Source organism: Marmota flaviventris, chromosome 1 (assembly GCF_047511675.1).
Source record: "Marmota flaviventris isolate mMarFla1 chromosome 1, mMarFla1.hap1, whole genome shotgun sequence".
Classification (NCBI taxonomy): Eukaryota; Metazoa; Chordata; class Mammalia; order Rodentia; family Sciuridae; genus Marmota; species Marmota flaviventris.
The window spans coordinates 48,351,031-48,373,550 of NC_092498.1; the positions used below are offsets into that span (position 1 = coordinate 48,351,031).

Here is a 22,520-nt window from a genome sequence, read left to right on the forward strand (position 1 = left end):
AGCCAATATAAATTTTAAACCTGTAAATAAGATAACCAGAAGTAGATATTTAAAAATTTATCTCAGCAATACTGTGTGTTGAATAAATTAGAGGGCAGCCACTGTCCAAGAAGGAAGACTGCTCAGGAGAGTGCTGCAATAGTGTAGCTGAGGGATAGAGAGAGCCCAAAGAAGGCTGGTGGGATGGAAAGGAGGTGATGGATGTGGGAGACTTTCCTGGGGAGCAAAACGGCACTGGGCTATACAACCTGGGACATGGCATGATGTGTGGAAAATCAGATTCTAGTCATATTTTTTTTTCAAGTAATAACATAACCTCTAGGGCTAGCTACCTCTGCAGATTCTCTGTTTTTACATCTACAAAACATATTGAAAAATCCTGAGCACTAAAATATTTCAAGCATCTTTAGAATCAACAAGCCTTGTTAAATGAGTAGATAAAAAAGCAATGAACATATGGGAGATAAAAAAATTGAAATTAGCATGGAGAGAAAAGTTTTATGCATTATTGAGTCAACAATTAGAGGATTTCATTACTGATAATATAGAAGAGAGGAAAAGGAACAGGTTGGGTGATGATATGATAAATCTTGTTCCAATAAATGTTATTTTTGAAGGGCTGTCCTTTGATTAGACATGTGATTTTATGAATATTCAAAAATTAGTTATTTTAGACTATCTTATAGCATGTAAACATGCAATTTGGAAACAAATATCTTTTTCTTTATAGATTCTTTTCATTGGTGATTCAACCAACAGAGGGATCATGTACTATCTGATTGAAAGACTAAATGAAACGCTCCAGGAATGGCAGAAGGTGCATGGAACTAAATTGTATCCCAACGTCAATGGTGGGAAGACATTGGTTAGTTACTCCTACTATCCCCAGTTTTGGATAAGTCCTTCACTGAGACCAACATTTGAGAAAGCACTTGAACATCTCCTGCAAAGGTACAATGGAACTATTATGAATGGCACAAGGCCACAATGTCCTGATGTTTTACTAGCAGTCATAATTGCTCACTGTATATCAAATGTGCTGAAAGGCTTAGATACTCAGTAATGTGGCTGAAAACGAGTTGCAAATGACAAGAAGGTCCTGTGATCAGGAAGCCAGACATGGTTCAATGAAATGTGAGGCAATGCAGTTAAAATGTTTACCATCTGTTTTAAAGCAACATGTGTTGTTTTTCTTTCTGGATTTCAGATCACGTCCCCTAGAGAATACTGGCCAGACTGTATTGGTTGTTGGTGGTGTTCAGTGGCTTAATTCCAACCACCTGCAAATTATTCACAAGGTTTTGAAAAGGTAAACTGCTGTGACAGTAATTGTCATTGATATTTAAAAATTTTTAAAAGGTGATATTGATAATGGCTAAGTTTTATCAAGACATTTACTTAAATAACACTTCATAATTTAAACTTAGATTTAAAGCCTGGTTTAAAATATTTCAAAATACTTTTATATCTAATCACAACAGGACTCTTCATTATTCAAATTTAAATTTGATACAGATCAAAACCTGTCCACTGATACCAAACTCAATCCACAAAATCCCCTAATACACATCAAATCTGTAAAATGGGAATTTGGTCCTGGATGCCAGTTATCTGATTCTCAAAGGATTCTGCTTGATTTTGGGGGGTAATTAACAAACACCTAAGCTGTAATTATAGTTTGTGACTTTGGAATTCTGATCATTTCATTCAGGGAAAATTTACTCAATATCCTAGTGATCATCAAAACTTTGGGAATTGGATTCCATCTGCCAGTGGACGGAGTTCATTTCTTAACACAGGTAAGCCCGTTTCTTCTTGGCTATGTGAACTTCATAATTCCGATTTTGATCCCTGTTGGAAAAGGTTCCAAAAAGGACACCTTCATGATGATCAAAAAAGATTATATACTTAGAGATTATAATTTCAAATCATTTATAATTATTCCTGGAAAAATGAAACCATAGCCCACAAATGTGTTGCAAATAATTTGCATTGAGTTTATAAAAGAAAAAGGGGTGCTGAACCATGCAAAATTAAGAACTAAGGCATATAAGAGAGAAACCTCTTCAAGTATCAGTTACCCATCAAGTTTTCATATGCCTTTCTAGGCTATATAAAAAGGCTTTCTTTTCTTCAGGTTCAGGCTAAGACCACAAATGAAATTGCCAATATCAAAGAGTCCTTTGGAAAGGAGTGGCTTTTTTGAAGACAATTGCTTTTTTTTTAAATATCTTTGAAGTAGTATCATTGTCTTTTTCCCTATAGTTGGACATTCATGAATGAAAGGAGTTAGAGGCTTCTGACCAGAAGAAGATAATAAATTCTTCTCACCACTGAATAGAAACTGCAGAACAAAAAAGAAAAACCACATCTGTAGGTCAGAGAACCAGCTGCTCTTGCTCAAGCGAGGAGAGTCCACCAGCAGCCCAAATCTGCAGACAATTGCACAGTCATGGTTCAGGGGCGTAGTGGGAAACTGGGCAGGCAGGAAACTGTCCATTTGATATGTAAGGAGTTAAGATTTATTTTTGTGTCTGTGTTGAGTATACCTAGCTTTTCCCAGCACTGAGCACATTACCCCCTCTCTTTTCTGGAAACTTTATATCTTCTATGATACCAAAACGGGAGAACTGGTTGAAAGTGACTGATGTTAAACCTTCAAATTCAGCATCTTGAACTCAGCAAGGTTTAAGATAACTTAAAATGAGTTGAGCCATTTAAAAAAAAAAAAAAACTGAGGTCGCTGAAGGGCTAACGTTTACTGGGGACCAGGAAAGGGGACTCTGATCATTTTTGGTGTGGGTTATGAATTGGAGCCCCTTTAATGTTATCTGAGGGCTACCAGCTGAGATTGCAATTCCTTCTTGACTCTGGTAGCTCCCCTGTGCTGCTTTGACTGCAGCTCCTTGGAGCAACTGGAGCATTCATGGCTCCTGCTTATATTTAGGTTATTAACTCACAATCCACTCATTCCAGCTAACATTTCTTCAGCATTTGCTGTGTGCCAGACCCTGCATCAAAGACTTTGCCTGCCACCAGAGCTTTGCTGGTGCTCATCAGTCTTTTCCAACAGAGTAAGGACAAAAGGAAGGAAGGAGAAAAATAGTAATATGGCAGAAAGGGATAATAGCAAGTAAAGACAGAATATAAATCTCAACCCCCATCATATACTTGCAAGACTGATAACTGCCCTCCTCTCTAGAATTATCCATTTTTTCCTTCGTTCCCAGAGCACATGCACACATATGCCTACACACACACACAGAAACACACACACACGCACACACACACACACTGAGCTCAGTCAGGCTAAGCATGTGCTGCTTCTCAAGCACACCATGCTTTCAGGCCTTTGAAACCACTGTTCTCTTTTCTTGGATCCTACTCTCCCCACCCCTTCACCTGTGTCACCTCCATGCCCCCTCACTAGTTTAAGTGCTTCCTCTGGGAGGACTTTCTGGACACATTTGACTAGGTTATTTTCTCCTACCATGAGTGGCTAGAATAGTGTCTATGTCCTCACTCTTATCACCCAGCGCACACAAACCTTGATTGTTCATCTTCCTGATGGGCTATAATCTGAGAACAGGGACATACATGGAGGTAAGGAGACCTTGCATGGGTCAGTCTGGTACCCCAAGTGCCAAACACGTTTCTCAACACATAGTGGACCCACAAAAATATGTCTTGTGCACAAAAGAATGAGTGATTGTCTTAGTGATTTGGATGTCCCCAGATCACCCTTTCCCATTCATTCCTGTCCTAATGATGACTCCCATCTGAGTCCCAGCAGAAATTGTCTCTTGCTGCAGAGGCCCAACATGCCCATGCTGGAGTGCTGAGACTCAGTACCCTTTCTTGACCTGGGCCACTAGGGTCATCTCCGCTCTAGAACTCCAGGTGGCATTAGCGAGAGCTTCTTTTGCTACTGCATTGCAATTCAACTCTTTACTCTGCCCAGTTCATCTTCCCTTGCTCCCTCATATGTGTTGATCCCCAAAGCACTGTCCTGTTAGCTCCCTGCATTCAAATATCTATTTCCTACAGAACTGGTCTTTCTCTAGAAAAATTTCTCTGGAAAATGCTTAAAGTTTCATGTACCTTTTGTAACTAGGTACATTAAAATGAGAGAATACTTGTAACTGGACAAGAAGCCTACACATGAAATTAAGAATATTGAATATCATTTTTTTTTTTTTTGGAGTTGGGAGATTACCAGGGATTGAACTCAGGGGCACTCAACGACTGAGTCACATCCCCAGCCCTATTTTGTATTTTATTTAGTGACAGGGTCTCACTGAGTTGCTTAGCCCCTCACTTTTGCTGAGGCTGGCTTTGAACTCACAATGCTCCTGCCTTAGCCTCCCAAGCTGCTGGGATTACAGGCGTGCGCCACTGTGCCTAGGGAACATCATTTTTATAGGATCATGAAGGCCCAGAGAAAATTTGCATGTCTCTTTCCTCCAGGGTGTTTCTTTTGAGCCTTTTCTATTTGCTACCTTTATTTTGAAGTAAACCCTCTTCTCGGTCATGTACAAATAAATATGCAAGTACAGTGAAAGCAGAAAATTTTATGTATCTGACTGCTTCTTTTACCTTGTAGTTGGATTAACAAATGGAAGCTATTATTTGTCTTTTTACCTATGAAATTATATTTGTCCTTTGAGAAAAGGAAAAGTGAGTGCAATACATTCCCTGTGTCAGTTTGGCTTCTCCAAGCACAGACAAGATTAACTGAAAAAGAGATAAACAAGGGGGATGCCTGATACAGGGTAAAAGATAAAGGGAGAGATGTGGGCGAAGGCAGGAGGCCCTTCAGACCACAGCATCCCAATGCATGTTACTGGATCCTGCACCAAATATCTTTTGAGTGCCTAGCATTCCCTGGGAACTGGACTGGACTGCAATGGGTCTGATATGAAAAGAGAGGAAGAAGGATGATTTCAGTAGAAAGCCTAGGATAGCAGATCAGTTCTGAGAAACTTAGCCAAGCCACGACAAAGCCCTGAAGCCACAATGATTAGCAGAGTGCACCTGAACTAGAACTCCCAGCCATGCTCAATCATTGCCAGGGACTTGGCGCCTGAGGGAGGGAGGAATCTGATCCACAGTAACAGCAGCTGGAGCCTTCACTCAAGTCTGCTGCTCCCCCAAGCACACACCTCTCTTCCAGCCAGCAAACCTCACTCAAGACTGCTCAGAACCTCCTCTTAAAGCCTCACCATCCAGCTCTCCCCTGGCCCTGACAGCTACTCCTTCCATCTGTGCAGAACCTGGCATATTTTCCTCTAATAAAGGACTTAATAGCTGTTTATGAATCTGTTTCTCTTATTAGAATGCAGTGTCTTAAGAACAGAAACCACAATTTATTTATCCTTGTATTCCTGACTTGCAGCTAGAAACTAAGCACAAAGCAGATGCCAATTAATGTGACTCAATAAATGAGAATCCAAATAGCTGAACCTAGCACTCATGATTCTTAAATGTCAGTTTTCAAATTGAAGTTTTAAAATATTTATTATAGGCAATATATTTAATTTCTTTCTGTGTAAGGGAAAGTTCAAAACTATGTGTCTCTATACATTTTTATGCAACACACACTCTCAAACAGTTATATTGATGTCTTGAGAGAAAAAAGGATAGAACATGTCTTTATTTTAAAAATGCATGTGAAATTCTTTATCGCACAATAGAACCGATTTCTGTTTTAAAAGATGGCATTTATATGGTTTCTGCTTGAGTTATGAAATCATAAAATAATCTACTGCTAATAAAAACCCTTATTCTTCTACTTTGCAATACAGAGTGAAGTACAAAATGTATGGAAAGAAAATATGATTATTCTGGATGCTGCAAAAAGTTATGGCTATGAAGTGGTTGACACATTCACTATAACCATGGGGCGATATAAAGAGTTTCTGCAGGGCAGTTGTGGATGTCATTTCCATGAGGTATTTATGCTGGCTTTCTAATTTTTATAGCTTTTTATTTGAAAGAAAAATTTGTACCTTTATTTTACATAGAAGAAAATTATATCAGAAGGAGATCAAGTGATGTGCTCATCCTCACTCAGGCAAGACTTGTAGTAATTACAAATTTGGCTATTTAAATTAGTTGTTACAGCACCACCAAAAAAAAAAAAGTTGTTAAAATTAGATGCTTAAAAACAAGGGTCATTGGTCAATGCATGTGGGAAGATAGGAACCTGGGAACCTGGAGAGGGCTTGCCTTCCCCAACACACTTCAAGCCCTCCCATCAGAAATCTCATCCAAAGGACATGGCAAAAATATTCAGCTTGGGAATCAAGTCTATTGAACGTGCTACACTAATTGAGTGTTTAACTAATGCATAGCAGAGAACTGTGGTTTGAATAATTTTTTTCTTCTGCCAATGTAATAATAATTCTGTTTCTAATTAGATATTAAGTAGGTTTAGCTGATAAGGTAACAAAAAAGAATAAATATTTTCCCTCCCAACCTTTCAGATTCTTCTGTGTATTTCCTCCCTACTCCTTGAATAAAATCTTGGATAGATCCCATAGCTTTGAAAGGTTGCCAATCACTTTCATACATCAGTACTAAAATTGTCCAGTCCTATGTCATAACCACATCATTCCTCTCCCCCACTTCAGGGCTGCCTGTCTCAAAAGCCTAAAGTAGTGGGGAGAATGCAAGAGTTTTCTCTCTTCCCCATTTTGCTTTGCTACACTTCTTTTCCTTGCTCTGTTGGCATCAAATCAGGTACAGAGAGTATGTTGAAGAAAGAAAGATGTTACTTGAGTGGTACAGGCATAATTCAGCAATAAGCTTTCTAGGTATAGCATGCTGCTTCTTCCTTTTTTAATGAGTGCTTTGGTGAATGTCCTTGAAAAGATCCCCCACCGGGACATTCTGTCTGCAGCTTTCTTGATAAAGGCAATACCCTCTCTTAGATTCCTTCTTTGGCCCCTTGGTAACTAACAGTCCACTCTGTTGGAGGTCACATTGCCCCTCCAGGCATCCTCTTGGAAGATATTCAACTTGGCACTAGGCTTGCTATACTTAATTACTCTCATTTGGTCTACAGAACTATTCATGCATCCTTGTTCCACTGTTGCTGGAAATACAGTTAATTCCCAATAAAGTCTTCTCTTTTACTCTTGCGTGGCGCTCGCTCTCTCTCTCTCTCTCTCTCTCTCTCTCTCTCTCTCTCTCTCTCTCTCTCCTTAAAGTGAATCTACAGCAAGTATCTCATACTAGGTCTAATGCCCTGAAATTCCAATAGACATGTGTCCACCTCTCAAAGTTGGCCTTTTGAATGTCCTTCTCACTTGGTTTTAAGCTAGAAGGAAGCAACTTCCCGAAAGGGAAGAAAACCACAAGGCATTTGGAAAACTCACGTAAAAATCTCTCTCTTTCTTTTTTTTCGTCTCACAACTCTTTTGATGAGACAAGGGTTTATATAAATGGATTTTGCCCACACTTTTACAAGTCATGAATAGATTGTCCAGAGACTGTTTGGAATATAAAGTTTCCTGGCAAATGCTGTTTGGGTCCAGGTCTCAAGAGATTCAGCTGACAGAGGTGAAGAGAGCCTCCATTTAACCTTCCCATCAGATACTGGGTCACTCATCCTTTCCATTTTGTCTCCTTTTGTTAACTGGAATACATCCCTTTGTGGGTTGACTAGGGAGAAAACAACTACAGATTCTTTCTGATCCTCTTTTCAGCTGTTAGCTGACTGTCACATTCCATCCTCATCCCCAGATTCTTACAAATACCTCAAAGCTATGGACACTGCCCTCATCCTGTATGATTTACTGATGGATGCTTCTTAGTTTATTATGTGACCAACAGAACTGCATCTCAGAGAAGTGAGAGCCGGCAATTGAAGTAGAGAACCTGACAAGATAAATTTTGATCCGGCAGCTTGAAGCTTGACTGTGCTGCTGCAGAACATATTTTAAGTTGTAGGAGACTGTATGCCTACTAATTGCTTCTACAAGAAAATATACCACCCATAAAGTACTTATCCTATTTGCAAAAAAGTCAGGATTAGAAACACAAGTGTGTTAGTCTGGAAGAGCAAGAAACAATGAATTGTCAGCTGAGCCAGCCCAGGATCATAGTTGGTCACAAAAGCACATCCACAAAAATGGGGACTTTGAAAGACAATGTACAGATTATTTTTTCCCTCTTTTAGAAAAAAAAGGTTTATTTATTTACGTTTATATAATGTGCTTTCAATTAGTTTTTGATGAGGAGAGTGCTTTTGTTTTTGTTTTTGTTTTCAGCTTTAGGGCTCTTAAAGTCTAACAAGGAAATGTTCTCCAATGATTTCCAACAGGACTCCAAGTAAAATCAGAAAATGTCCTTTCTACATGGGGTTACACATATCTTCTGCCACAGTATCAACTGGTTTACACTAACAACCATGGAATGTGAAAACCCCCCAAAGACTCCTTGAACCATCAGCACTAGGATATTGATTTATAATTATTTCCAATAAAATCTATCCTAAATTAGCAAAATAATGATTTGAGCATGTCAGGTAAAATTGCTTCACTTGCTTGATTTTCTTTTTTGTGCCTTGATCATGTACAAATTGCCTCTTCTTAGCTCTGTCTCTAATGCATGTTGTTTTGATGGCAAGCCATTAGAGAAGCCCCCTCAAATTATCCCAACTGATTCCTGGTAGTGTCACCTACTTGTAAGTTTTCATGATTGAACTGAAATACACTCTGGAAGCATTTGCCTTTTCAGTTACGATATGGAGTTGATAAGATCATCTTTCTCTGTTGACTCCCTTCATCATTAAGTCTCCAAACGCGTTCATTGCTCAGGCATAATTGTTGCTTAACTCTTGGACAATTTGTACCACTTGTACTTCAGGAAGTCTCTAATGCTGACATTGATGTTTTATAATCTTTCTAAACCATCAGCCAGCATCTTAAGTCACTATTAGCTTATTACAAGCAATCAAAAAAATCTAAAACCTCCTTATGAAGAATGGTTTGATGATGAATGCAGCAAGCCAGGAAGAAGTTGATTACAAATTTCATGCAAAACATATTGAAGGGCAAACATTCTGCTGATAGTCGTTTTTTGCTCTTTGCTCATTTTATGAGAGTGGTAAAAAAAAAAAGTTTGCCATAAAATAATAACAAAATGAGAAACAGTTGTGTTAGAGCATAAGAATTTTGGCTTGGGGGCTGTGTCTTCTGGTGTTCAATTAAACCATTCCCACAATAGTTTCAAGAGTACCTAGGAATATGGGTATAATCATTACAGTAAGACCTTGACACTTCTTCTTTGCTTTGTGGACAGGATTCTACTACAGACATAACAAAACCTGCATCAGTAAACTTTTATTGCCATAGGTGACATTAAAGGTCTTGGAGTGTCGATTTATCTGTCAAGGCACCAAAAGAGAATATGTTGCCACCATGATTCTATAAACAATTTCCCAAGTGGTGTACCTCAACTTTGGCTAAAGAGTTCCTGTTGATTAGAAAAGCAGGTGTTTTTCTTTATGGGTGGAAATGGAATTTTGTTTTCCAGTGTTTGTGCAGGACAACAAACAGGATCCAGGTAGCTCTTGTCCAAGAGAGGTTTTGGACAGTGTTGTGTTATGTGAACAAGCTTGAGCCTGGCAAGTATTCAGAAATGTTATCAGCCCAAACCTGGTTGCCAAAGAGGCAAATTCACCAACAATTGTGGTGTGATTATTAATTAGTCTAATCAGTTGTACAGACTTTATACGATATCTTGTTTTCTGGCAGATGTTAACTAGAGCTTTGACTCAGTCAACAAAATCCATCTGGAATCACGAACCAACACTAATACCTGCAGGTTTTCTTTGATTTTGGCACAGCGGAAAGAATAAAAAAAAAAAGGAGTTTCAGTTCCTTGCTAGAGATGATTGCCCATTATTATTTAATCTTCATCTTATAATCTTTGTTATTTAATCTTAACTAAACAAAACATTATGTGGCCTAGAAATGTTTTTCTCCTTTAAACTTTAAAATTTTATATCTAAACACAATGGAGAAAAGAAAATCTTTAAAATTCATCTACCTGAAAAAAAAAGATATTTAAGTAAAAACAAATGATCCACATATAATTAGCTGATATAGAAGATTCTAGAATTTAACTATTAGCATAGCTATTTTTAATAAATTTGTAATGACAATTTACTTAACAGGTGTTTTTGAGTACCTACTCTATTTTACTATTGTTAGAAAATGAGCCAAGAGAATACCTTAAAGGATTCCCATAAACATTTCAAAAGCAGCATTTCGTAAAGGAAGAATTAATATTCCCTTTATATGTGTTCCCTTCTGCGTTGTGCTAACATACTCTTTGCACTGCCATTTACAAACTAAAGACACTCTTGACTTTTGTTTATTTTTCTTCAGTCCCCTAACAATCTTAACCAACCAGTTACCAAGTCCTGTTTACATTCTGGTCTTCAGAATCTTTCCCCTATACTCTGTTTCAGTTTCCATAATTTGTTTATTCTTTTAATCATCCAACATTTGTTTGTTGATTCCAGTTATTGAGCTAAATGGTAGTGAAGCAAAAATTAATAAGACACATTCTCTGTCCTTAATATATTGCTATCAAGGACTAAAGCATTTGGAAAAAAAATATTACGAAACAATATTTTAGGTGACATGTATATATGAGACTATTGTGATCACACCAAGACACCTAGCCCAATCTGAAAACCATCTATGTTGGTTGTTGAAGGATGAACAGACCTTAGTCAAGTGATGGCAGAGGGAAGATGGTCCCAACTTCATGGGGTAATGTATAGCTCTGAAATACCCACTCCTCTCAGGTTATAAGAAACCAATCTGAATAGTATAGAGCTTCAGACTAAAGGGAACTGGAAAAAAAAAGTAGGCAAGATCCAGATCATGGTCAGAGCTTGGAATTTCATCCTGTAGGTGGTAGAGACCGATGAAAAGGTTTGAAAGAAAGGAGTGATTTTGTTTCAAAGGGGTGAGTCTAGGAATAGTGATGTATGGGAATAGTGATATGCTAGGAATTAGATATAAAGAGTGTAAATCAGGGAGGTTAGTTAGGAGATACTTTTTCAGAAGTCAGATGAGAGATAGTAAAAAATCTTCCTAAAACAGAACAGAGTCAACAAACCAGGACAGAGTGAGGTGGACAAATCCAAGCCCTATTAAAAAAAAATAACAATAATAATAGCGGTTGATCTGATCTGTGGAATGAGGGAGTAGGAAGAACCAGAGATGATTCCTTTCCTTGGTGGCTGATTAGACAGCTAAGATGGGAATTGAGAAAGAGAATAACTGAAAAGGTACTGGCTTAGGAGAAAGATGAGGAGTTCAGTTTTGAACATGTTGTGTTTGAGATGCCTGCAGGACATTCAGGTGGAGATCTCTAACAATGGGCAGTGAACATACTAGTACAAAGCTCAAGGACAAGTTAGGACTGGAGGTATAGTGAGAGTCATCTGTAAGTCAGCAATAGTTGAAACTGTAAAAATAGATCAAAGTCTGCAGAAATAGGAGAATTTGAACTTAGAGCATAACCTATTAGAATAAAACTCTAGTAGGGTATGGGGCCATAGAAAGCCATAGGGTAAGAATATAGAAAGAGATAGAGACGAGGTCCACACAGTCACATGTAATAGGTAGATCTAAAATAAGGATTTCAAAATACTCAGCTTTAGCCATGAAGAAGGCCCCATGCTTTCCCCCTTTTGTTAATGCATTATAGTTAGAGGTAATGGTTCATTTTGTAAGAAAATCCTTTCTGACCACCTTGAGAGTACAGTAAGATATTGGCAGCAGGAATTAGACTAACACAGAGTGCAGAAATCTGGGACATGAGAAAAGGGGACTTGTAAAGTCTCTCAACAATTAAATGTAACATAGAGGGAAAGATGTTGGATTTAGAGGAGAAAAGTTTGGGTCATGTTTGAGCACAGAGGAGAAAATAATCAAGCAAGTGTTATATTAAAAATACAGGAGAAAGTAGGACTGTTGGAGCAATGCCCTCAGTAATTGGGTCAAGGTCACCTGTAAGTTGTCAGTATGTGCTGGTAAAGATACAAAGTGGGGAAGAAGGTCCTTTCTTCCCTAAAATTTATTTGCCCTAGACTATAGCAATATTTTTTTCTCAGGGTCTCCAGTTTCACCTACTTGAATCCATCCTTCATGCCTCCACCAGAAGGTTCCCATACATCAAATCTAATGTAATTCTTTAATATCTTTCAGTGGCTCTGTACCGAAAGAAAATCACAGAAACTCCCACTGCCTGCCATTGCTATACCACCCACCTACTTTTTTTTTAAAAATGACTCCATATTGATTTTTTTTCTGAATAAAATGAATACTATTCATTTTATCATCTGCAAATGAACCCTAACCTTTTCTATTATCTGATTAGAAAGCAGAGCCTAAAGAGAATATAGGTGCTGGGACACCCCAGCCCTTTCAAAGATGTTTGTGTGCAAAAATTCTGTTTTAAAGTGAGTATCTCATATTGAATGGTGGTAACACCAATTAAATTGGGATCTCTCTTTTAAGAAGAGTAATTAAATAGAGGATGAATGAAGAGATGTCAGTGTCTTTATGTTGAACTAGTACTGTGGCATTATGAGTAGGCTATACATCCCAACCTCTGCACTGCAGATACCTGCCCTCACTTCTTCATATTCTGCATAGTAAGTACTTATGTCTTAGGGTCTACTACCAACCTTAAGAAGCCAAACTAAGACAGGTATTGAACTGCCTTGAGTTACATTTCCTACTTGCTATTTTCATGTTCTAGCCTGGTGAAAACAGGATCTGTGGTTGGAGAAATACTATATATGCCTCCACTTTTTATAATATTAATATACTAATGTTATTTGGATTCCCAAATAACATTAGTATATTAAGTGATCCCAAAGCTCTTATGGCAAATAAAGTCTAGCTTCATCCATGGGAGGTGTGCATGCCTGTAGTTCTCAGAATTCAGGGGGCTGAGGCAGGAGGATTCTTGAGCCCATGAGTTTGAGACTGGTTTAAGCAGCACAGCAAGACTCTGAATCAAATATAGATAGATAGATAGATAGATAGATAGATAGATAGATAGCTAGCTAGCTAAAGTCTAACTTGGTTTGATCCATTTTTTTTCCAAACTTTTCTTGACCACAGAGCACTTTCCTTATTTTTGATATTTTAAGTTTATTTACAAACATATCTAATACGCTGTGTGAATTCAAGTGTTTGATCCATTTTTCAAAAGGATTGCACTTCCTATAAGGCTCTTCATATGTGTTAAATGAAAGAACTAAAACATCCTTATTTCTTAAGCAGGTGAAGGAAGCAGCAAATCAGATCCAAAGCATAAAGCATAATTAGTAGTCACTTCTTGTTTTCCTCTGAAAATGGCAAATTGCTCCCTGGGCTCTCCTAGTGGCTCCCAGGGACCACAGTGGCTGTGAACCTCTTGTGCTCTGTACCAACATGATGTTGTTTTCAGCTCTGCAAAAGGTGCAGAGAGGGAGAAGGAGGAAATGACAACCCTATATACCCTGTTTCTTCATGACCTTGTTCCCTACGTGCTCCATTTTTCTTTTTATAAGAACAACTATTAACATCCCACTGAAAACACTTTGGGCAGGGTCCAAAATCATACATGGAATACAGCCTAAACGTGGCAGATTGATCAGAAGCATTTATCTTCTTTTCCACTTGAAAAGAAGACATAAAGCTATTTACCCGCCCTTCCCAAATTAAAAGAATAATATCTCAGAACAGACAAGAAATTCTAATTTATTTTATGAAATGTGTTGATCTGGCAAAGGAAACTGCAACTTTAAAAGCCTGCAGAAAAGAAACACTAACTGTAGGAGGCACACCTGCCCATGAGTGTCCTAAATAGTTTGCAGTCGGAAATGGGCACAAAGTTGGTAGAACACTGAGTCCCCTACCCTCATTCCACAGGAACCTATATCCACACATACAGTATCTTTTAAAATTGAACTGTGGAATCTGGAGTCAAAAACACAGGTCAAGAGTAAATGAATCTGGAGGCTCAAAACAGAAAGTAAAAGTTGGCAATTGGAAGATAGAGCTCGTCTCACCTTCTCCCCAGACCTAGAATGCATAAAGTCAGTCAGGAGGCTGGAGAGCCCTTCTGACCAGAGATAACTGATTTCCTTTGAAAAGGCAGAGCTGAGCTGAGAAAATCCCTATGGTGAAGCCAGCAGTTGAAACACTGGTCCACACAAGACTAGTCAAGTAGAATTAGAGTTAGGAGTTAGAGTCTCAGCTGTCAGAATAAGAAGGGCTGGGGATTAGAAGTAGGATGGGAGACAGACAATATGCTCATTGCAAATCTGGAAACCCCCAAAACTGAGCAAAACTCATTCCTTAAAGACATTTTAGACTTGTCCCCTAATCCTCAGCATCTTTGGCCCATTCAAAAGCTGGACTCCCTTCAATCAAAACATAGTTTATTTCATGTGGCCACAATTAAATATTTGGGGAAGAGGGTGAAATGAAAGAATTCTCTATTATCTGTCAAAAGTGCATGATGTTCTGAAATGGAATTATGAATTATAAAGACTGGCTTCTAGCTATTGTTTGCTGCTTTATTTTTATTTCATTTCTGTGAATTCTTAGGCTACTTTTTCAGCTGGTCATAATTTTGTGACTGGATCTTGGATTGAATGGCAGACTGCACGATGACTACACCAAATAAAAAATATTTCAATAGCATACATTTATCCTAAAAATCTACATTAGCATATTTGGCCTGGTCAATCTCGTGTTTTCCAGTCTTAGAAAGCCATTACCCTCATTCCTCTTCAGACCCTACTCATGATCATGACACATGTTTGTAATCAGAACATCCCTCTGATCCAGTCTAGGGTGATTCTGGAACACTTGCACCAAGAAAATTGTTTTCTATTTTGTTCTGTGAACCTGGAACTACATCAGAAGCTCCTTCAGGGTTATTCAGGTCAAGATCGGTTTTAGGAAAGGTATTTGCTTGTAATCTGTCTGGCACTTTCCAGTTCACCAAGCCTGCCCGTTTTGTACTGGCTTTTGGAAAATTCAAAGTTATTTTAGATGCAGCTATTAATTGTCACAGTAATACAATCATTCTGAACACTTACATGAAACCAATTTTGAGTCTTGAAGTAATTATATATTTAATAGTAAAAGTTGCAATGTTAGTTTGGTTGTGTAATTGATAACATTTTTTCACTTGCTTGGAAAGTCTTAACACAAGCCACTCATGTAGAATTGTGGCCTTTAGTGTGCCTTCTAAAAGGCCATGTGCCCAAGCTCTTAATGATGTAGGGATATCCATAGATCTGTAATCATAAACGGAGAGAATCCTTATCATATAAGAAACCCTGAAAAAGTAAACATTACTTTTATACTCTAAAGCACAGAATTTCAATTCTTATTCCACTGAGTCACAGAAAAATGTGATTATCTACACAGCATATATATTTATAGCTCTTGATCCCAGCTCCCAAATTAAGCCATCCTAATTTCTATAGTTGATATATTAAAAATATAAATTGTTTTGAATATTCTGTAAATTTACTTGAAAGTTTATATCTACCTGTAACTTAATCTAAATTTGAATATTGCTGTGAGAAAAAGTTTTAATATAAGACTTATAAAAAATAATAACACTTTATTACATAAAATAACGCTAATCTAATAGGTGGACACCAATTGCCCTTCACTACCTCTTCTTAATTTTCAATATAATTCAACATGAAAAGTCACAAAAAAATAAGCAAACAAGGTAAAGAAAAAGCATTATTTTTTATTAAAATGGAAAAAAAGTTTTGGCATTTGACATCCATGCTTAAATATTGTAAACATTTGCCAAATTGTATACTATAAATTATTAACCATAGGTAGTGGCTTCTTTCTTAAGTAGACATGTCTCTTTTTCAGTGGCCAAGACATCTGCACCCAAATTTAGAGAAGCATTTAGGTGTGTCAAATGATTAGTATTTCTCTCTGAGGGAGCTGATTACTGTGCACAAACATCTGGAGACTTAGTCTCTGTTTCAAGGCTCACATCTTTCACTGATGTCTTCTAATGACTCATTTTGATTGTTTATTATTATCACTATTCCCCAGAGGTAACCTAACATTTGTATTGCTAGCAGTTCTCTTGCAAAGCTACTTTCCAGTTGACACTTCAGTTGGATTTTAACAGCCCTAAATGGTGTTCTGATTTTGGGAAGGACCCAAGTGGGCACATGTTCACACAAGATCAAAGGAAAGAAGCAATTTGCTCTTTACTGCACAGGTATCAAACGTCTCTTTCTGGCATACATCTCCAAACCTTAGAAGTGTAGCTAACTCCTTTTTGTCCACTGTGGAGCCTATGCAAATAGGTAAAGTAATATTTTGAAACTCAGGGAAGTTTGACAGCAGTGTTAGATACTGATTTTTACAAATAAGTTCAAAGAATTAATAGCTTTGTGAATAGATTATAATACCCACCATAAATTAGCACTAAATCTTCCTAATGTACTAAGAACTATTCATTACATGGAAACAACATGGTGCCTGACCTTGCAGAACTAGTCCCAGACAATGTCTTTGAAGTCACTTCATTCTTGTTCTTACTTCAAGTATCTTAGACATGTGTCTTTATATAGTCCCCTTGAGGATAGGGACCATATCTGAATTACTCCATGTGTTTCCTAACGCAGAAACTCTGAAGAGTGAAAGATGGATATCATATGTAAAAAAACATTACATTTTTATTTTATAAGATATAGTTTCATTTTGTTTCCTGTTATTTGTTGTTGTTAATTGCAAAAGGGTTACCTGAATTCTTGCTCATGGTAAACATCTGAATCTCACCATCATGCATTCATGTTCATCCACAAAACACAAACTAATTAATCAACAACAATAACAAAAACAACAAAGACCTAAAAGTACATAGCAGTCAGATCAGTAGAGTAGAGGGGAGGGAATAGAGTTGGGGAGGGGAGGGAAAAGGAAAATACTGGGGATTGAGTTAGCACAAATTAGAGCAAATGATAGTCTATGCCTTTATTATGTCAAAATGAATTCCAATGTTATGTACAACTAAAAAGAACCAAAAAAAAAAAAACAATAAAAAGAACCAATAATAATAATAATAATAATAATAATAATAATATCTATACAGTTAAAACAAAAACTCCTTCCTTTTCCATTGGAGACTATCTTCAATTTGGTACATAGCTCCATTTTAAACCTACCTTCTTGATTTTAATCCTATGCAATTAAATGTATTAAGCAGTCAACATTTAAAGTGACTGATTTATGTAACATTAGGTTCTATTTAGAACTACCTTATTTCTCTGTATAAGTTTTAGGGAACAGTAGTAGTTTTGAAAGCATTTTAATCTGTAGTATGAACATTCTTGTTCCTTCCATTCCACTACTGATTTCTGCTTATACTTAGCCTTTAAACCATATTTTGCCATCAAGTTCCTAGAAAGCATGATAATTAAGGTTGTTTCCACAAAGAAATTCACCATCTGAATCAAGGCAGGGACACAATAATACAAAGTAAAATATACTTGCCAGTTTAACAAAAATTTATTACGTGCCAGTTAATGTGCTGAATGCTAGATTTCAGAGCTCTGACCTCTCTAAAGATGGGAAAAAGAGATGCATAGACCTTCCACATGGCCTATGTAACCCCATTTACCCTGACTCTGCCTCCATCTGCTCATGATGGAACACTACTTCTTGCAAGTATTACATGCCCTCCCACCTGGGTTTCAATGTGCTTTGGGAAGGGGCTGTTCTCCCAGGCTCAGTGCTATTCCAGGAAGACACCCCTGATTCCTTGCTGTCTCTCTGAAAGCCCACATGCTGCCACTGCCCCAGGCACCAGCCATGGAGGCTCTCTTCTATGCTCTGCAGTCATGTACCCTCAGGGTTTCATATATATGCGGTTCTCTGTCTGACTTACTCTGTCCTTTGGTGTGTTCTCCATCACAGTTTCCAAAACCTGGACTCCAATAAGTTGTATTTTCTGTGAAACACTTCTCTTTTTTGTTTAGCATTTAGTTATAGTTTCTTGTCTTACCATGGAACCTAGAGAATCACACCTTTTAGATAGGAGGCACGATAAGTTTTATCAGAAGCTGAGTAATGGAAAAAAACATTGTCAGAAGGAACCCCAGTCCTCATGATCAATACAGCATGGTAGGAACGTCTGCCCCTCTGTACACTACACAGGCCACATAGCATTGCTTCCATCAGCCCAAACTTGGACTCCTCCCACAAAAACAGGCACTACTCTCCCATCCATGTTGTCCTATCCAAGAGACTGAATGACTCCAAGATGAGTGACTGACACAATGTGATATGAGAAACCACATTAATATCTAGAATGATAACGGGATTAGAAGAGCCCAAGAAGTTGGTGGATGGCAACATTGGGGAGATGTTAGAAGAAGCTATCCCTGGATGGCATGGATCTTTGAAGAACAGATGAAAGGCTAGAGACGGAAGAGTGCTATTCTTGAGTGGCAATAGAGTATTCAGAGAAAAACAGCTGCCCCTAGAATCTAAAGACCATGGACCTTGGGTGGGTTGTAGCTCAGTGGCAGATTATGTACTCTGCATTTACAAGGCCCTGGGTTCCATCTCTAGCATCATGAAAAAAAAAATTTAAAGCTAATTAAACAATGATAATAGATCATGGTAAAATGAGTATTCCCACCATCAGCAGCCCCTCTATTTCCTTCTATCCCCAACCCCCACACTCTACAGAGGCTTGTAGAGGAAAGATGAAAGAAGCAAAGTTGCATTTATTCTTACAGATACATTTTAGAATTTGTCATACTGTTATGCTTACCAGTTGGGTAACTCCTCTGTCAGCTTGGGAAGCTTTGATATGGTGTTTTTTCATTTGTTCTTGTGTTTTTTATTTGTTTGTTAATTTTTTTTTTTTTTTAGGACTGGGGATTTTTTTCAGGACTTGCACATGCTCTACCACTGAGCTACACTTCCAGTCCTTGTTTATGTTTATTTTGAGACAGGGTCCCACTAAGTTCTCAGGCTAGCCTTGAGCTTACAATCCTCCTGCCTCAGCCTCCCAAATAGCTGAGATTACAGGTGTGCACCACTGCACCTGGCCATTCATACATTTTTCACATCTCATTAAACTTTTTGTTTTGTTTTGTTTTGCAGTAGTGAGGATCTGAGCTACATCTCCAGCCCTTGATTTTATTTTATTTCATTTGTTTTATTTTGAGACAGAGTCTCACTGAATTATTGAGGCTACCTCAAGATTGCAATCTTCCTGCCTCAGCCTCCAGAGTCACTGGGATTACAAACATGTAATCCCAGCAGTGTGTGTGTGTGTGTGTGTGTGTGTGTGTGTGTGTGTGTTTTGCCAGGGCCTTTTGCATGCTAGATGAGCACTCTACCACTGAGCCACATCCTCAGTCTTCATTAAACTTTTGATACATTCTTCACCTGCAGCCTATAGATTATTGCTGAATTTAGTGAAGCTGTTTAGTATTTTCAAATAATTTCCTGTTAATCATTGATAAGATATAGAAAAGCTTTATAATTTCTAAATATCGACTTTATAATATCTCATTATTTTTTCAGTAGATTCCTTTGGGTTTTCAAGACAAACATATAGCTCCGCATAATTCTTTAGTAATTTCCTGCAATGATATATTTCATAATATTGAAACATTTTGCATCCTTGAAATAAATTGTATGTGGTAGAGGTATAGAAAATAATACTGGAATTTTTTTAATCTTTATTTTATTTATATGTGGTGCTGAGGGTCAAACCCAGGGCTTCACACATGGTAGATGAGTGCTCTACCTCTGAGCCACAACTCCAGCCCAATACCGGAATTTTTAAAAGCCCCTGATTTAATTCACATTTTGAAATTATTTTTTTACAAATCATTTGACACATCAAAACTGAAATAATTCTATATATTTGTCAGCTTTTGTGATTTGGTATCAAGGCAATGTTTATTTAATAAAACAATGAGGAAATATTATATTTGTTTCCTGCAAAACAGTTTTTAAAAAGAAACCAAAAGAATTAAGTATTGTTGAGCCAATCACCAAATAAGTGTGGAAGAGTCCATTTCAAATAGTATAATATGTGTATTAACCTTTGGGAGGTATTAGCTTGGCCCACAGAAATCAGAGGAGACCCCATCATTCCATCTTCCTTTCCCAGATATCAAGTTAGTGATCTCTAAAAACAGATGCTAATTATTCACATTCCCATTGAGCTCTGGAAAAATATGGACACTACTTTTGAGTGAAAGCTATGTGCTTCAGCAAATTCACTGGAGATTTGTATTTTGGAGTATCCTATTTATGAATCCAAAGATTGCTGCCTACATCTACACTAGCATTATCCAACTTTTGTAAGGAAACATGAAATTCAATCCTGAAATCGCACAAAATACTAACATAATGTTTAAACAACTGTAACTTTTTGTCTTGTAATGAATCTTTTTCTATTTTACAATTTTACATATGATTAGCATGCAGATCATCAGGCAATTGCAAAAGCCTGAACTTATGATAAAATCATACAAGCAAAATTTACCTTATTTCGGCTTCAGAACATTGGAATACTATTATTTCAAGATTGAATGTTATATTTATGCTTAAGTGTTTCCTTAAGTAAATTTCCAGAAGATTGTTCCCTAATCTTGAGTGAGCATAGACCTCTCTAAAAGGACAAAACCTTCAGGAAAACACTGGTGCCCCTCTGTAGCCTATGAAATTTGGAGTTACAGTATAACCAAATAGGGGTGGAAAGAACTGGACTTAATAGAATCCTGCAACTTTAGGATCTGGAATATTAATCAGTGGTTAACTGCAAACTGATCTCTAAATTACAATCCATAGGAATTCCTTACCACAACTTGCTGATTTCAATACCCTTCCTAACAGTCACTTGATTCAAACCTCCCATAACTATAGGAAAACTCTTCTTTTGGGGGGTTACCAAGGTGTAATTTCTTTTAAAAGACATTACTGTTAACATTTTTTATTCAAAATGCTAATAGCTTCAAAATGTTATGGTTATAAAGTATTGCACATTCATTGTGCAAAACCACCAAAAGTTATATGAACACATCTTGAAATCTCCCTTCACCAGAATTTCTGCAACTGTTCACATTTTGGTATAGCTCTTTATAGATTTTCCATTCAAAAAACTTGAAAAATGCTTTAGGTTCACTTACAATGTATTAAAAATACTTATCTACCAAATCTATATTTTATATATTTCTTTTCAAATATCTATTGGAGGGGGGCTGTTTTTATTGCATCTCTTTTTATTTTATTTTTATTAGTGCATTGTAGGTATACATAATAGTGGAATTAATTTTGACATAATCATACATATATGAAATACAATTCACTTTATTTCAGTCCCTAGTGCTTCTTCTTTCTTTTCCCTCCTCCCTCCCTCTGCTTCCCTTTCTTTACTTTACTGGTCTTCCTTATATTTCTTTTTTAAGTTCATGCTTTATAAATATACATAAAGATGGAATCCACTGTGGTATATTTATATATGTACATAGCATAATTTTGTCAATTTCATCCATAGTTCCTCTCTTTTCCTGTCTTTCCTCCCCTCCCCTGCATTCTTCTTCCTCTACTCCACTGATCTCCCCTATATATTTGTGGGATCCACTCTGCTGCCTTTTCCCCCTTTATTTTGCTCTAGCTTCCACATGAGAGAAAATATTTAACCCTCGACTTTCTAAATCCAGCTTATTTCACATAGCATGATATTCTCCTCTTCCATCCATTTACCATCAAATGTATCATTTCATTCTTCTTCATGGTTGAATAAAACTCCATTGTGTACATATACCACATTTTCTTTATCCATTTTTCTGTTGATGGACACCTGGGATGGTTCTATACCTTGGCTATTGTGAATTAGACTGCTATAAATATTGATGTGCCTGTATTACTATAGAATGCCAGTTTTAGTTCTTTTGGATAAATATGTCATTGCATTCTCTTATATGGAATAAAAATATGTACCTAAATCATTACATAAGACTCAGAAGAATAAAAAAAACTCTATGTGAGTTAATATTACTTTAATAGTCATCAATAATAGTTTATTATGTTTTACAGTTGTATTAAAATAATGCAATTCATGATTTGCTATTATTTGTAAAGCCACCCAAAACTTCTTACCTATTTTATTTCCTTTTCTTCCTCTCTTTTTCTACTTCTACACTCCCCCCATCTCTCTTGTGGTCCCTACCTCAGGGGAGCGCCCCTGAATTTTAGTGCTAAAAACTTGAATTCTATCAGCCTAATGATTAAGGCTGACTCTTCTAGGATTCCATCAGAATAACTTTTTGTGAAAAGTACAAAAAAACATAAATACAGTCTCTTTGTTTATATGTGTGAGTGTATGTAAATATTCATAAAATACTATGAATGGAATCACGAAGAAACTGGTATTATCTGGAAAGGAAATGAATGGTGAGGAGCGGGAGCCACAAAGGG

The 22,520-nt window shown here is 37.2% G+C and overlaps 1 protein-coding gene across 2 annotated transcripts in view; it reads left to right on the plus strand.

Annotated features, from left to right (window-relative positions):
- Positions 1 to 22,520, plus strand: part of Cped1 (cadherin like and PC-esterase domain containing 1) — a 253,823-nt gene that overhangs the window by 228,634 nt on the left and 2,669 nt on the right. For both annotated transcript variants that reach the window (XM_027926517.2, XM_071612805.1), the window contains 4 exons: positions 731 to 951; positions 1,208 to 1,309; positions 1,712 to 1,799; positions 5,805 to 5,951. In XM_027926517.2, the coding sequence (XP_027782318.2) occupies positions 731 to 951; positions 1,208 to 1,309; positions 1,712 to 1,799; positions 5,805 to 5,951 (558 nt within the window). The remainder of the gene's footprint in view (positions 1 to 730; positions 952 to 1,207; positions 1,310 to 1,711; positions 1,800 to 5,804; positions 5,952 to 22,520) is intronic.